Source organism: Cebus imitator, unplaced genomic scaffold, assembly GCF_001604975.1.
Source record: "Cebus imitator isolate Cc_AM_T3 unplaced genomic scaffold, Cebus_imitator-1.0 Scaffold5, whole genome shotgun sequence".
Taxonomy (NCBI): domain Eukaryota; kingdom Metazoa; phylum Chordata; class Mammalia; order Primates; family Cebidae; genus Cebus; species Cebus imitator.
The window spans coordinates 13,835,788-13,852,675 of record NW_016107320.1 but is presented as its reverse complement, the minus strand read 5'-3'; the positions used below and the strand labels follow the sequence as shown (position 1 = coordinate 13,852,675).

The 16,888-nt window shown below is 37.9% G+C and overlaps 1 protein-coding gene across 2 annotated transcripts in view; it reads right to left on the bottom strand.

Annotated features, from left to right (window-relative positions):
• Positions 1 to 16,888, bottom strand: part of ADAM32 (ADAM metallopeptidase domain 32) — a 179,312-nt gene that overhangs the window by 128,353 nt on the left and 34,071 nt on the right. For both annotated transcript variants that reach the window (XM_037741420.1, XM_037741423.1), the window contains exons 4-6: positions 13,311 to 13,386; positions 10,492 to 10,568; positions 8,862 to 9,039 (exon numbers count right to left, since the gene is read on the bottom strand). In XM_037741420.1, the coding sequence (XP_037597348.1) occupies positions 8,862 to 9,039; positions 10,492 to 10,568; positions 13,311 to 13,386 (331 nt within the window). The remainder of the gene's footprint in view (positions 1 to 8,861; positions 9,040 to 10,491; positions 10,569 to 13,310; positions 13,387 to 16,888) is intronic.

The window sequence follows — 16,888 nt, the reverse complement described above, 5'->3', positions numbered from 1 at the left end:
AGCAGCTGGGCAGACCCATGGCAGCTCAGCAACACCTCTGCTGGCAGACTGTAACTAGGCAATCTCCTTGCTGGGCAGAGCATCTCTGAAAAAAGGCAGCAGCATATCAGGAATGTATAAATAAAGCCCCACCCTCCCAGGACAGAGCAACCTGGGAAAAAAGGTGGTTATGAGTTCTGCTGTAGCACACTTAAATGTACCTGCCCAGCAGCTCTGAATGGAACAACAGAACTCACAGCTCAGCACGTGAGCTCCTATAAGGGACAGACTGTCTCCTCAAGCAACTCCCCAACCCCCGTATATCCAAAGGGACCTCAAAAAGGAGAGCTCAGGTTGACATCTGGGGGATATCCTTCTGGGATGAAGATAGCAGAAGAAGAAACTGGCAGCAACCCTTACTGTTCTGCAACCGCCACAGGTAATCCCCAGGGAACCAGGGTCTGGAGTGGACCTCCAGCAGTCCTACCCTAGAGGGGCCTGACTGTTAGACTGAAAACTAAAAAACAGAATGAAATAACTTCAACATCAAAAAATAAAAGGATGTCCACTCAGAGATCCCATCCAAAAGTCACCAACGACAAAGACCACAGGTAGATAGATCCACAAAGATGGGAAGAAACAAGTGCAAAAAGGATGAAAACACCCAAAACCAGAACGCCTCTCCTACTCCAAGGGATCCCAGCTCCCCACCAGCAAGAGAACAAAGCTGGATGGAGGATGAGTCTGTTGAATTGACAGAAACAGGCTTCAGAAGGTGAGTAATAACAAATTTCGCTGAGCTAAAAGAACATGTTCTAATCCAATGCAAAGAAACTAAGAACCTTGAAAAAAAGGTTTGATGAAATGCTAATGAGAATAAACAGCTTAGAGAAGAATATAAATGACTTGATGGAGTTGAAAAACACACCATAAGAACTTCACGAACCATACACAGTTTCAATAGCCAAATTGACCAAGCAGAAGAAAGGATATCAGAGACTGAAGATCAACTCAACAAAATAAAATGAAAAGGCAATATTAGAGAAATAAGAGTAAAAAGAAATGAACAAAGTCTCCAAGAAATATGGGATTATGTAAAAAGACCTAATCTACATTTGATATGTGTGCCTGAATGTGACAGAGAGAATAAATCCAACCTGGAAAACAATCCTGAGGATATTATCCAGGAGAACTTCCCCAACCTAGCAAGGCAGGCCAATATTCAAGTCCAGGAAATACAGAGAACACCACAAAGATATTCATCAAGAAGTGCAACCCCAAGGCACATAATCATCAGATTCACCAGGGTTGAAATGAAGGAAAAAATGCTAAGTGCAGCCGGAGAGAAAGGTCGGGTTACCCACAATGGGAAGCCCATCAGACTCACAGCGGATCTCTCGGTAGAAGTGCTACAAGTCAGAAGAGAGTGGGGGCCAATATTCAACATCCTTAAAGAAAAGAACTTTCAACCTAGAATTTCATATCCAGCCAAAGTAAGTTTCATAAGTGAAGGAGAAATAAAATCCTTTATGAACAAGCAATTGCTGAGAGATTGCATAACCACCAGATCTGCCTTACAAGGGCTCCTGAAAGAAGCATTAAACATAGAAAGGAACCACCAGTACCAGCCACTCCAAAAATGTACCAAATGATAAAAAGCATCCACACAATGAAGAAACTGCATCAACTAATGGGCAAAACAATCAGCTGGCATCAAAATAGCAGGATGAAATTCACACATAACAATATTAACCTTAAATGTAAATGGGCTTAATGCCCCAATCAAAAGACACAAACTGGCAAATTGGATAAAATGTCAAAACCCATCAGTGTGCTGTTTCCAGGAAACCCATGTCACATGCAAGGACATACATAGCCTCAAAATAAAGGGATGGAGGAAGATTTACCAAGCAAATGGAGAAAAAAAAAAAAAAAGCAGGAGTTGCAATCCTAGTCTCTGATAAAATAGACTTTAAACCAACATAGATCAAAAGAGACAAAGAAGGGCATTACATAATGGTAAAAGGATCAATGTATCAAGAAGAGCTAGTGATCCTAAATACATACATGCCCAATACAGGAGCACCCAGATACATAAAGCAAGTTCTTAACAACCTACAAAGAGACTTAGACTCCCACACAGTAATAGTGGGAGATTTTCACACACAACTGTCAATAACAGACAGATCAACAAGATAGAATATTAACAAGGATATCCAGGATGTGAACTCAGATCTGGACCAAGTAAACCTAATAGACATCTACAGAACTCTCCACCCTAAATCCACAGAATATACAATCTTCTCAGCACCACATCACATCTATTCTAAAATTGACCACATAATTGGAAGTAAATCACTCCTCAGCAAATGCAAAAGAATGGAAATCATAACAAACAGTCTCTCAGACAACAGTGCAATCAAATTAGAACTCAGGATTAAGAAACTAACTCAGAGCCACATAACTTCATGAAAACTGAACAACTGGCTCTTGAATGTTAACTGGATAAACAATGAAATGAAGGAAAAAATAAAGATATTCTTCAAAACCAACAAGAACAAAGGCACAATGTACCAGAATCTCTGGGACACATTTAAAGCCGTGTCTAGAGGGAAATTTACAGCAATAAATGCCCACATGAGAAGTAAGGAAAGATCTAATTGACACCCTATCATCAAAATTGAAAGAGCTAGAGCAGCAAGATCAAAAAAACTCAAAAGCTAGCAGAAGACAAGAAATAACTAAGATCAGAGCAGAACTGAAAGAGACAGAGACACAAAAAACTCTTCAAAAAATTAATAAATCCAGGAGCTGGTTTTTTGAAAAGATCAACAAAATAGACCACTAGCCAGATTAATAAAAAAGAAAAGAAAGAAGAATCAAATACGATAAACAGGATATCACCACCAATTCCACAGAAACACAAACTACCATCAGAGATTACTACAAACAACTCTATGCATACAAACCAGTAAACCTGGAATAAATAAATAAATTCACAGACACTTAAACCCTCCTGAGTGTAAACCAGGAAGAAGTTGAAATCCTGAGTAGACCAATAACAAGTGCTGAAGTTGAGGTAGCAATTAATAGCCTAGCAACCAATAAAAGCCCAGGTCCAGATAGCTTCACAGTCGAATTCCACCAGACGTGCAAAGAGGAGCTGGCACTACTCCTTCTCAAACTATTTCAAACAATAAAAAAGAGGGAATCCTTCCCAAATCATTTTATGAGACCAACATCATCCTGACACCAAAACCCGGCAAAGACTCAACAAAAAAATAAACTCCAGGCCAATATCCATGATGAATACAGATGCAAAAATCTTCAATAAAATACTAGCAAAACAATTGCAACAGGACATCAATAAGCTTATCCATCATGATCAAGTAGGCTTCATCTCAGGGATGCAAGGCTGGTTCAACATACGCAAGTCTATAAATGTAATTCACCACATAAACAGAACCAAAGACAAAACCACATGATTATCTCAATAGACGCAGAGAAGGCCTTCAACAAAATTCAACTGCCCTATATGCTAAAAACTCTCAATAAACTAGGTGTCGACGGAACGTATGTCAAACAATAAAAGCTATTTACGACAAACCCACAGCCAATATCATACTGAATGGGCAAAAACTGGAAGCATTCGCTTTGAAATCTGGCACTAGACAAGGATGCCCTCTCTCACCACTCCTATTCAATATAGTATTGGAAGTTCTAGCCAGAGCAGTCAGGCAAGAAAAAGAAATAAAGGGTATTCAATTAGGAAAAGAGCATGTCAAATTGTCTCTATTTGCAGATGACATGGTTGTATATTTAGAAGACCCCATTGTCTCAGCCTAAAATCTCCTTAAACTGATAAGGAACTTCAGCAAAGTCTCAGGATACAAAATCAACGTGCAGAAATCACAAGCATTCCTATACACCAATAACAGCCAAATCAAGAATGAACTGCCATTCATAATTGCTACAAAGAGAATAAAACACCTAGGAATACAACTAACAAAGGATGTAAAGGACCCCTTCAAGGAGAACTGTAAACCACTCCCCAAGGAAATAAGAGAGGACACAAACAGGTGCAAAAACATTCCATGCTCATGGTTAGGAAAAATCAACCTATGACCATTATTGTGAAAATGACCATACTGCCCAAAGTAATTTATAGATTCAATGCTATCCCCATCAAGCTACCATTGACCTTCTTCACAGAACTGGAAAAAAATCACCTTGAACTTCATATGGAACCAAAATACAGCCCACATAGCCAAGACAATCTTAAGCAAAAAGAACAAAGCTGGAGGCATCACACTACCCTACTTCAAACTATACTATACTACAAGGCTAGAGTAATCAAAACAACATGGTGCTGGTACCAAAACGGAGATATAGACCAATAGAACAGAACAGAGGCCTCGGAAGTAATGCCACACATCTGCAACCATCTGATCTTTGACAAACTTGACAAAAACAAGCAATGGGGAAAGGATTCCCTGTTTAATAAATTTTGTTGGGAAAACTGGCTAGCCATGTGTAGAAAGCTGAAACTGGACCTCCCTACACCTTATGTAAAAATTAACTCCAGATGGATTAAAGATTTAAACATAAGACCTAACACCATAAAAACCCTAGAATAAAAACTAGGAATTATCGGCAAGGACTTCATGACTAAAATACCAAAAGCAATGGCAACAAAAGCCAAAATAGGCAAATGGGATCTAATTAAACTTAAGAGCTTCTGTACAGCAAAAGAAACAATCATTAAGAGTGAACCAGCAACCAAGAGAATGGGAAAAAAATATTTGCAAGCTACACATCTGACAAAGGGGTAATATTCAGAATCTACAGAGAACTAAAAAAAATTTACAAGAAAAAAACAACCCCATCAAAAAGTGGGTTAAGGATATGAACAGACACTTTTCAAAAGAAGACATTAATCAGCCAACAAACATGAAAAAAATGCTCACCACCACTGGTCATTAGGGAAATGCAAATAAAAACCACATTGAGATAACATCTGATGCCAGCTAGAACGGTGATCATTAATAAATCAGGAGACAACAGATCTGGAGAGAATGTGGAGAAACAGGAATGCTTTTACACTGTTGGTGGGAGTGTAAATTAGTTCAATCATTGTGGAAGACAGTATGGCAATTACTCAAGGATTTAGAAATAAAATTACCATTTGACCCAGCCATCCCATTACTGGGTATATACCCAAAGAATTATAAATCGTTCTATAATAAAGACACATGCACATGTATCTTCATTGTGGAACTCTTTACAATAGCAAAGACTTGGAACCAACCCAAATGCCCATCAAGGATAGACTGGATAAAGAAAATGTGGCACATATACACCATGGAATACTATGCAGCCATAAAAAAGGATGAGTTCATGTCCTTTGCAGGGATATGGATGAAGCTGGAAACTATAATTCTCAGCAAACTGGCACAAGAACAGAAAACCAAACACTGCACGTTCTCACTTATAAGTGGGTGTTGAACAATGAGAACACAGGGACACTGGGATGGGAACATCACACACTGGGGCTGGTTGTGGGGTAGGCGGCTAGGGGAGGGATAACAGGAGAAATACCTAATGTAGGTGACAGGAGGATGGATGCAGCAAACCATCATGGCATGTGTATACCTATGTAACAATCTTGCACGATCTGCACATGTACCTCAGAACTTAAAGTATAATTTAAAAAAAAAAGAATGAATCAAGTCAATGGGTCTTATATGCACTATTAAGTGAAGCAATATATACATGTTTTGGAAGTCCCTGAAGGAACAGAGTGGAACAAAAAAAAAGGCAGAAAGTTTATTTAACGAAGTAATAAAAAATTCCCAAATCTGAGTAGAGATATGAACATCCAGATGCATAATGCCCAAAGTTCCCCTAACAAACTGAACATAAAGAGGTCTTCACTGAGACATGTTTAAAGTCATTTTAAATAAACACAACATAAAAGAATTTTAAAAGCATTTTAAAATAAAGTCATTTTAAAAAAACACAACATAAAAGAATTTTAAAAGCATCAAAAGAAAATCCACTTGTGACATACAATGGAAGTTCAATAGGATGAAGGTTTCAGGCCAGGAGAGAGTAGGATTTAAAAAAAAGGGTGGGGATGATATATTCAAACACTGAAAGAAACTGCAAACCAAAAATACAGCATACAGCAAAGCTGTCCATCAGAAGTAAAGAAGTGACAAAGACTTACCCAGACAAACACATATAAAGAGAATTTATCACTGCTTTCTTCCAATAGAAGTTAAATAATATTAATTAGCAACATGAAAACATAAGAAAGTATAAAAATCATCAACATGAACATGCATTCAAAATAAGTATACAGTCAAATGCAGAATATTATAATATTGTAGTGATGCTGCATAAATCATTTTTTACTCTGGTATAAAAATTAAAGATTAAAAATAATTTATGATTATTCACTAATAGATACACAATATAAAAATTATAAAGTGTGGCAACAATAACATAAAATGTGAGGAAGTGAGAAGTAAGTAAGAGTGTAGAGCTTTTGTATCCTGTAGCTCACAATTGTAATCCCAGTACTTTGGGAGGTCAAGGCAAGCAGATTACTTGAGGCTAGGAGTTGGAGACCAGCCTGGCCAACATAGTGAAACCTCTCTACTAAAAAGACAAAAATTATCTGGGCATGGTGGCAGATGCCTGTAATCCCAGCTACTTGGATGCTGAGGCAGGAAAATCACTTGAACCCAGGAGGCAGAGGTTGCAGTGAACCAAGATTGTGCCAGTGCACTCCAGCCTGGCCAACAGAGTGAGACTTCATCTAAAAAGTACTGGAAGTTCTATCCAGAGCAATTAGGCAAGAAAAACAAATAAAAAACATCCAAATAGAAAAACAGAAGTGAAACTATTTTCTAAATACATGATCTTATATGAGAAAATCTTGAGGAATTCAACAAAAAAAGTGTTAAACCGACAAAAAAATCCAGTGAAGTTGAAGGATACAAAATCAACATACAAGAATCAGTACATTTTCTATACACTAAAAATGAACCATCTGAAAAAAGAAACTTTAAAAAATCCCATTTAAAGAACATCACAAAATAAGATACTTAGGAGTAAATTTAGCCAACAAAATGAAAGATCTGATACTGAAAACTATGAAACATTTTTAAAGTAATAGAAGAGGAAACAAATAAATAGAATGCTACTCATGTTCATGGATTGAAAAAATTAATATTGCTAAAATGTCCATATTACACAAAATCATCTACACATTCAATGTAATTACTATCAAAATTCCAATGTCATTCTTCACATAAATAGAAAAAAAGAATTCTAAAATTTGTATAGAACCATAAAAGACCCCAAAGAGCCAAAAGCAATCTTGACCAAAAAGAACAATGCTGGAGGCATCACACATCTGACTTTCAAAATATATTATAAAGCTATGGAAATCAAAACAGCATGGTACTGGCATTAAAAAAAGACACATCAACCAATGGAATAGAATAGAGAGCCCAGAAATAAACCCACGCATTTATATCAATTGATTTTTGACAAAAGTGCCAAGAATACACATTGGGGAAAGGATGGTCTCTTCAATCATCAGTGCTCGGAAAACTGGAGATCCATGTGCAGAAGAATGAAAACAGAGCCTTATCTCACCACATATATAAGAATCAACTGAAAATGGATTAAAGACTTAATCATAAGAACTGAAGTGGTAAAACTGCTAGAAGAAGCTCTTCTAGAAAATTCCAGAAAAGCTTCATGACATTGGCCTAGGCAATGATTTCTTGGATATGACACCAAAAGTACCCTGGTGTTGTGGTGACTAATTTTTGTATTTAGAGTGAAGATGAGGTTTCACCATGTTGGCCAGGCTAGTCTCGAACTCCTGAGCTCAGATGATCCACCCACCTCAGCCTTCCAAAGTACTGGAATTACAGGCGTGAGCCACGGTGCCTGGCCTGGTATTTTTTTCTCTACTGACAGAAGACAGGGAGAACATATACCGGGAACAATGAATACTGCCACACGCTCTTGTATAAACTATGCATACTTATGCCAATAGTAGCAGGCATAAAAATTTTCTATTTCACAATTGCTTGTGTAAGTACCAACACATGCAGTTACATAGTATGGTCACTGAACAATTTACGTGACCATAACTGGCAATTCTGCTTATGACATTTTAATTGTATCTACGATTTAATTAATGCTTACTTACTGGTCATGAATATAACCTTTAAAAATATTGACTGTATTAAATAACTTACAGGAATGTAGGAGCAAAAGCAAGGACTGAGTTTTTAAAGTTTATATTGCATATACATGAGGAAATTTTTGGAAAGTAATAAGAATGTAACAAACAAAATAGGAACTAAAATAAAATGGATCATAAAAAGTAAATGATATATTGGTACAATGAGAAAAAGGTGATATACAGTTTCAAGGAAATTGTTAGGTAACGAAAAGATGAATAGTCAGGCACGGTGGCTCATGCCTGTAATCTCAGCATTTTGGGAGATGTGAGCAGGTGGATTATTTGAGGCTAGGAGTTCAAGACCAGCATGGTAACATGGTGAGAGCTTGTCTCTACCAAAAATTAGTCTGGTGTGGTGGTGTAAGTCTGTGGTTCCAGCTACTCAGGAGGCTGAGGTGGGAGGATTGCTTGAAGGCAGAGGCTGCAGTGAGCCTTGATCAGGCCACTGCACTCTAACCTGAATGACAGAGTGAGAAAAAAAAAAAGATAAGGATGTTCACAAGGAAAGGATACTTGCTACAATTGTACAATGGGCTGCTAAATTTATTTTCAAAATAAATTAAATGGAAGTAATAACTGCTTTAAAAGTAATAATATAACATACACAACTTACTTTTTCACTTATAAAAATGTTGTCATCCATTGGGTGTTCTTCCAGGCTTCTGCTATTTTCACTAAAAATTGCAAAATCATTGTCTTCATTCTTTAATTCATAAAGAACATGCTGAAATTCAACTGCAGATTCCAGAGGCTCAATTCCATAAGAAACATTTTCAAATTGCAGTATTCCTCTGTGAAATTATGAATACAATTTTAAGTGCTTTTAATCAAAATCTATATAATGAATTTCTGACAAAATCCAAAAGAAAAAAGACACAAAATATTTTGAGTCCAGTATTTTGATCTGAATTCTTAGAGATGACTCTAAAGAGATAAAAGATTTCCCTAATCCACAAAACCAATTTTCTATTTCATTTCTGTGTAGTTGTAACAGCAGCAAAAGTTACTTAATCAATTGCTAGGTATACAAGCATATACCATGACAGTCATTGAGTCATTCTATTGTTTTCCAAGTCAGTGTCTCAATGAAAGCAATTGTAAACAGAAATCTTGATGACTTTCTCTCTTGTTTGCAATGCTTTTGAAAAATTATTATACTGCATATACAACAAACATATATATATATATATATATATATATATATATATACACATATATATGTGAAATGAAAAACTTTACTTTTAAAAATAAAATTTGGCCGAATTATGAAATTTATTAATTTTGCTTATATAGTCTGAATGAGAAATTAAAAGTAAGATTTTAAAGAGTAAATGATTTGTATGACTATTTTTGTCTGAATATAGTTAACAGCCCAAGTCACTACTCCCTAAAAAACAAATTTCAGATCCAAATTTCAGGGTTCTATGTAAGAAGCACTGAAAAAGAATAGTTGTATGTGAAAGCAAGCATTCTGCACTACAAAATGAAGGTGACAAATTTCCTGACAGAATGGAAAACTCTCTAAGCCCTAAGGAGGAAACCTAATAACTCTTGAAGAGCTCAAGATAATAATTATCATTTTTAAAATGAGTATTTTTTGAGTATTAAAAATTATTTGTTTATATATAATTTGCCTCCTCAGTGTGAAGATGATTTCCTTGAGAAAAAGCATCTCTTGTTTATCTTTATATCTCCAACACTAAAACACATGGTAGGTAACATAAATGTATTTTCAGTCCAGTATTTTGACGCAAAATACTAAGTTGTAGTATTTTGTCTTAGAGATGACTCTGAAGAGACAAAAGATTACCCTAATCTACAAAAACCAATGCTCCACTTCACTTTTTTATAGTTATAAAAGCAACAGAAATTACCTAATCAATTGCTGAGTATGCAAGCATATGGCATTAACAGTGATCCAGTCATTTCCCTGTTTTCTGAGACACTGACTGAGCTGTCCTAAACTTAGCTCCTCCAACCCTTGTAGTCAAAAATGTTCAACTGTCTTTTCTGTAGTCAAGGAGACTAGGAAATCTAAACCTTTGGAAAGGTTAAAAATGTCTCTGGTCAGTGAGGAAAGTGAGAAGAAATAAGAGAATTGGAAATATGTTCAGAGGGGAATATCATTAAATAATCTCCACAAAAGAATCCTCCTTCAGCCCCACACTTAATGTAAACAGAACTAATTCCCTGCAGCCAAATATCATAAGTACAGTGTTCTGTAATCAACAGTAGAAAGCAACCTCAGTCCAGAGCATGTGCTGACTGTGACCATGGACTCTGGATAGCCTTCAATATTTCCTTGGTAGTAGCATTGAGCCTAGAAAAGAAAAAAAGTACAGTTACTTAGGAAGTGACAAAACTTTCTAGTGATTTCCTACTTCTGTGAGATTACTATTTGACACCCTGCTCCCAAAGTGTTGTCTTATGTTTTAGGTAAATGTGTCTTCCAGTATATAAATTTAGGTCCTCAATTAAAAGACAAAGATGGTGAATCTGGATTTCTTTAAAAACCTAATTAATATGCTGCTTAAAAAAGAGTCATAAAAATATAATGACACAGGAAAATTGAAGGTCAGATGCCAACACAACCAAAAGGATGATTCTGAATTTCCATTAAGAGAGGAAATGTGGGTCAGGTGCGGTGTCTCACACCTGTAATCCCAGCACGCTGGGAGAACAAGGCAGGTGGATCACAAGGTCAGGAGATGGAGACCATGCTGGCCATCATGGTGAAATCTGGTTTCTACTAAAATACAAAAAATTGGCTGGGCATGGTGGTTCACGCCTGTAGTCCCAGCTACTCAGGAGGCTGAGGCAGGGGAATCACTTGAACCCTGGAGGCTGAGATTGCAATATGCCGAGATTGTGCCACTGCACTCCAGCCTGGTGACAGAGCAAGATTCTGTCTAAAAAAAAAAAAAAAAAAAAACCAGAGAGAGAGAGGAAATGTGGACTTTAAGGCAAGAAGCATTACTAGAGATAAACAGGGACATTTCGTAATGATAAGCATTTCAATTTACCAGGAAGACACAAATATTCCAAATTGGCATTCACTTAATAATATAGCTTCAAAATATATAAAGTCAAAATTGAAAGAATAGTAAAAATGTAAAAAAATCTACAGTTATAAAAAAAAATTCTTTAATTTCTCTCAGTAACTGATAGATCAAGTATTCAGAATCTACAAAAGGTTTGAACAACATGGTTAGTATGGCCTAGTTAATATATGCAGAATACTATACCTAAAAGCTTTAGAATATATGCTTTCTAAACACACATGGGACATCTACAATACAAAAACCATACTCCAGGCCATAAAGCAGGACTCAACAGATTGCAAAGGAATTAAATTGTACAGAGTTGGTCTCTGAGCACAGTACAATCAAGCTAGAGACACAGAGAGTCACAAACATTGTCACATATGTAAACATTACATAATTTCCAATATTCAATGGTGCTGTAAATTTTATTATAAATAAATATAAGATTTCTTATAAACACACTGCCTTACGATGGAACTAAGGGAAGGAAAAGGGAGCAATAAAGCAAAATGATAATCCTATCCAATATAAGTAAAGCAACATATCTAATTTAATATTTCAACACATTTTTATTATATGTCAAGTATGTGCTAGGCACTTTTCTAGGCACTGGTGTTATATCAATGAATAAAACAGACCAAAAGCCCTGCCCTCACAATGATTATATTGCACTGGGAAGACAAAAAATAAAGTAAATAAATAAAATATATGGTACATCATGTATCAATAACTGCCATGGGAAAAAGGCAAAAAAAGTAAAGGAAATAGAGAGAGTATTAACAGTAAAAGACCAATTTAAAGTAGGGGTTAGTCAAGGACTAATAGGGTGATTTTGAGTAACGACCTGAAGGAAAAGAGGATGAAAAAACATACGGGTCTCCTGGAAAAGAGCAAGCATTTGGATACCGGGAAATAGTATGAAGTCTTTGAAAGGAGAACATAGCTGGCATATTTGAAGAACAACAAGGCTGGAACAAAGCAAACAGGGTAGAGAATAACAGGAAACAAGGTCAGAGTAAAAGGGAACCAGGTGTCTCTGGCTTTCACTCTGTGAGTGGCTGGAGGCCACCTGTTGAGAGTTCTGAGCAGAGAAGCAAGGTGATCTGACATCTTAACAGGAACAATATGGTTGCCATGTTGAGAACTGACTGAGGCCAGGCATGGTGGCTCAAGCCTGTAATCCTAGCATTTTGGGAGGCTGAGGCAGGCAGATCACCTGAGATCAGGGGTTCAAGACCAGCCTGGCCAACATGGCAAAACTCCATCTCTACTAAAAATACAAAAATTAGTTGGGCATGGTGGTGCATGCCTGTAATCCCACCTATTCGGGAGGCTGAGGCAGGAGAATCACTTGAACCCAGGAGGCAGAAGTTGCAGTGAGCCAAGATTGCACCATTGCACTCCAGCCTGGGCGACAGAGTGAGACTCTGTCTCAAAAATAAATAAAGAAAATAAAGAAAACTGACTGAAGGGATAGACAAGGTGAGGAAGCAGGGATATTATTCATGAAGTTATAGCAATAATCCAAACTAGAGATGATGTTTACTTGGAAATGGGCAATTTCAGTGGATGGAGGCAGAGGAAAAAGGTGGATGCTGGACGCTTAGTTTGAAGGGCAGGGTCAATAGGATTTATGGATGTATAAATGATGGATGAGATGAGGAGGAGTTAAGAAAAAAAGAAAGAATTTTTAATCTGTGATTTGTGTCCCATAACATTTGTGTCCACTTTGCTTGTTATTTAATTTATATTCTTACAAATATAATAAATAAATATTTTTATTTAACAAAATATAAATAAATTTAAAAATAGTGCCTATGTTCTCAGAAATGTAAAAGGTGCTAAGTCAATCTAATTTGTCTTTACCAAAACTTCAGGAAAGCCTGATCATTAATCAGTAAATGTCTTAAATATATCTCCTGTGAATCCTGAGAGCCTTCTGTATTAATAAAGCATTTATTTAATGTAAAAAATGATTTTTATTAAAAAATCCATAAAACACAGAATTTAAATCTTACCTGAATATCTGAAGAATGAGCATTCATGGATCCTTGCTTATACAAATAAACCATAAAATTATCTGCTAAAAAATATCTGAATATAAAAAAGTGAGAAATTTTTTTAATTATTCTATTTGAAACATATAAAAACACAGTAAACTTGACACTCTCAGCTAAAATCTGACCCACCCTCTGTTCTGTAAATAAAGGTTTACTGAAACATAACCATGCCCATTCACTCACATATTGTCATGGCTCTTTTCATCCTATAAGACCAGAGGTTAAGTAGTTTGGACAAAGAACATATGGCCTTCAAAGTCTAAAACATTTACTATCTGAACCTTTAGAGAAAATGTCTGTCAACCTGACATAAAGGCAGTATTTTCTTTTGACATATATTTAATGTTTACTTAAAGCAATATGCATTTACTCAAAATAGTTTTTCTACATTAATGGAGCCCTTTTAAGAAAGAAAAGAAGAGCATTTTAAAATGTAAAAGACGGGTTCAATCCAAGATGGCCGTTTAGGAACAGCTCAGGATTGCAGCTCCCAGTGAAAGCGCAGAGGGTGAGGGGACGCCGCGTTTTTATTGCCCACAGACTAGGCAATTCCCAGGCGGAGGAGCTCCAAGGGTCGCCAGCGTGGCTGTTTCAGCCAGTGTGGCTGTGCCGGCCAACGCCGCTGCTTTGCCCCATGCAGCTGCTTTGTCGGTGCCCCGGAGCAGTGGTTCTCTATACAAAATACACCGGTCAGGGTGCCCTTTCGGCTAGCAATTGGAGCCACGGGAAGTCACCCAATCGTCTGTTTAAAAAGGGGACTGAGCAGGGAGCCAGGACAGTAGATTTCAGGGCAAAAAAAGTGTCACGAATCTCAGTGCCGCTGTTTAAGCCATTACAGTGAGTTGTCGCATAGGAAAAAACACATACTGCAGTGCCTCTTCAACAGGCGACTGGAACACCAACTTAAAAAAAAAAAAAAGGCTCTGAGGCAGGGAGCCAGGCGATCAGGCTCAGCTGGTCCCACCCCAACAAAAGAACAGTAATCAGAAACTCTCTGGATTGAGAGTTTCACAGCAAGCGCAGCTGAACCCAGGACGGTCCAGCTCTGTGGGGGAGAGGCGTCCGCCATTACCGAGGCAGCCCTCTGCTAGGGAGGTAGTCAGCCAATGCTGAGGCAGCCTGCTGTTGCCAAGGCAACCTGCCATTGCTGAGGCAGCCCACAGTTGCCAAGCCAACCCGCCACTTCAGAAAGACTCAGCCTTAACAGAGGCAGGTCACCCTTGCCAAGGCAGTTCTAACTACACCCATATAAACAGGACTGCAGGGAAGTTCACTCGGCAGCTGGGCAGAGCCCACAGCAGCTCAGCAAAGCCTCTACAGGCAGACAGTGACTAGGCTGCCTCCTTGCTGGGCAGGGCAGCTCTGAAGGAAAAAAAAAAGAGAAGGCAACAGCATAACCGAAACTCATAAAGCCCTAAATCCCTGGGACAGAGCACCTGGGAACAAAAAGCGGATTATGAGTTCTGCTGCAGCAGACCTAAACGTACCTGCCCAGCAGCTCTGAATGAACAATGGAGCTCACAGCTCAGCATTGGAGCTCCTATAAAGAAGAGACCGTCTCCTCAAGCAGCTCCCTGACCCCTACATATCCAAAGAGCCACCTCGTAAAGGAGAGATCAGATAGACACTTGGCGGGTATCCTTCTGGGACAAAGATAGCAGAAGAAGAAAACTGGTAACAACCCTTACTGTTCAGCAGCTGCTGCAGGTGATCCCCAGGCAAGCAGGGCCTGGAGTGGACCTCAGCAGACCTACAGCAGAGGGGCCAGACTGTCAGAAGGAAAACCAAGAAACAGAAATAACCTCATTATCAACAAACGGAACGTCCACTCAGAGACCCAATCTGAAAGCCAGCAACTACAAAGTCGACAGGTGGAAAAATCCATAAAGATGGGAAGAAACGAGTGCAAAAAGAATGAAAACACCCGAAACTAGAACACCTCTCCTCCTACAAGGGATCACAACTCCTCACCAGCAAGGGAACAAGGTTAGATCGACAACGAGTGTGATGAAATGACAGAATCAGACTTCAGAAGGTGGGTAGTAAGAAACTTCTGTGAACTAAAAGAACATGTTCTAACCCAATGCAAAGAAACTAAGAACCTTGAAAAAAGATTTGACGAAATGCTAACAAGAATGAACAAAATAGAAAGGAATATAAGTGAATTGATGGAGCTGAAAAACGCAACACGAGAACTTCGTGAAGCATGCACAAGTATCAACAGTCGAATTGACCACACAGAAGAAAGGATATCAGAGGTTGAAGATCAACTCAATGAAATAAAATGGGAAGGCAAGAATAGAGAAAAAAGGGTAAAAAGGAATGAACAAAGTCTCCAAGAAATGTGGGACTATGTGAAAAGACCTAATCTACATTTGATAGGTGTACCTGAATGTGATGAAGAGAATGAATCCAAGCTGGAAAATACTCTTCAGGATATTATCCAGGAAAACTTCCCCAACCTAGCAAGTCAGGCAAACATTCAAGTCCAGGAAATACAGCGAACACCACAAAGATATTCATCAAGAAGTGCAACCCCAAGGCCCATAATCATCAAATTCACCAGGGTTGAAATGAAGGAGAAAATACTAAGGGCAGCCAGAGAGAAAGGTTGGATTACCCACAAAGGGAAGCCCATAAGACTCACAGCAGATCTCTCAGCAGAAACCCTACAAGCCAAAAGAGAGTGGGGGCCAATATTCAACATTCTTAAGGAAAAGAACTTTCAACGCAGAATCTCCTATCCAGCCAAACTAAACTTCAAAAGTGAAGGAAAAATAAAATCCTTAGTGAACATGCAAGTATTCAGAGATTTCATCACCACCAGGCCAGCTTTATAAGAGCTTCTGAAAGAGGCTCTACGCATATAAAGGAACAACCAGTACCAGCCACTCCAAAAACATGAAATGGTAAAGAGAATCAACACAATGAAGAATCTGCATCAACGAATGGGCAAAACAGCCAGCTAGCACAAAAATGGCAGTATCAAATTCACACATAACAATATTAACCCTAAATGTAAATGGCTAAATACCCCAATCAAAAGACACAGACTGGCAAAGTTGATAAAAAGCCAAAACCCATCAGTGTGCTGCATCCAGGAAACCCATCTCACATGCAAGGATACATAAAGGCTCAAAATAAAGGGATGGAGGAAGATTTACCAAAAAAATGGAGAGCAAAAAAAAGCAGGAGTTGCAATTCTCATTTCCGATAAATTAGACTTTAAAGCAACAAAGATCAAAAAAGACAAAGAAAGACATTACATAATGGTAAAAGGATCAATGCAACAAGAAGATCTGACGATCCTAAATATATACACACCCAATACAAGAGCACCCAGATACATAAGGCAAGTTCTTAATGACTTACAAAGAGACTTAGACTCCCACATAATAATAGTGGGAGACTTTAACACCCCATTGTCAATATTAGACAGATCAACCAGACAGAAAATTAACAAGGATATCCAGGACTTGAACTAAGACCTGGACCAAGCAAACCTAATAGACATTTACAGAACTCTCCACCCCAAA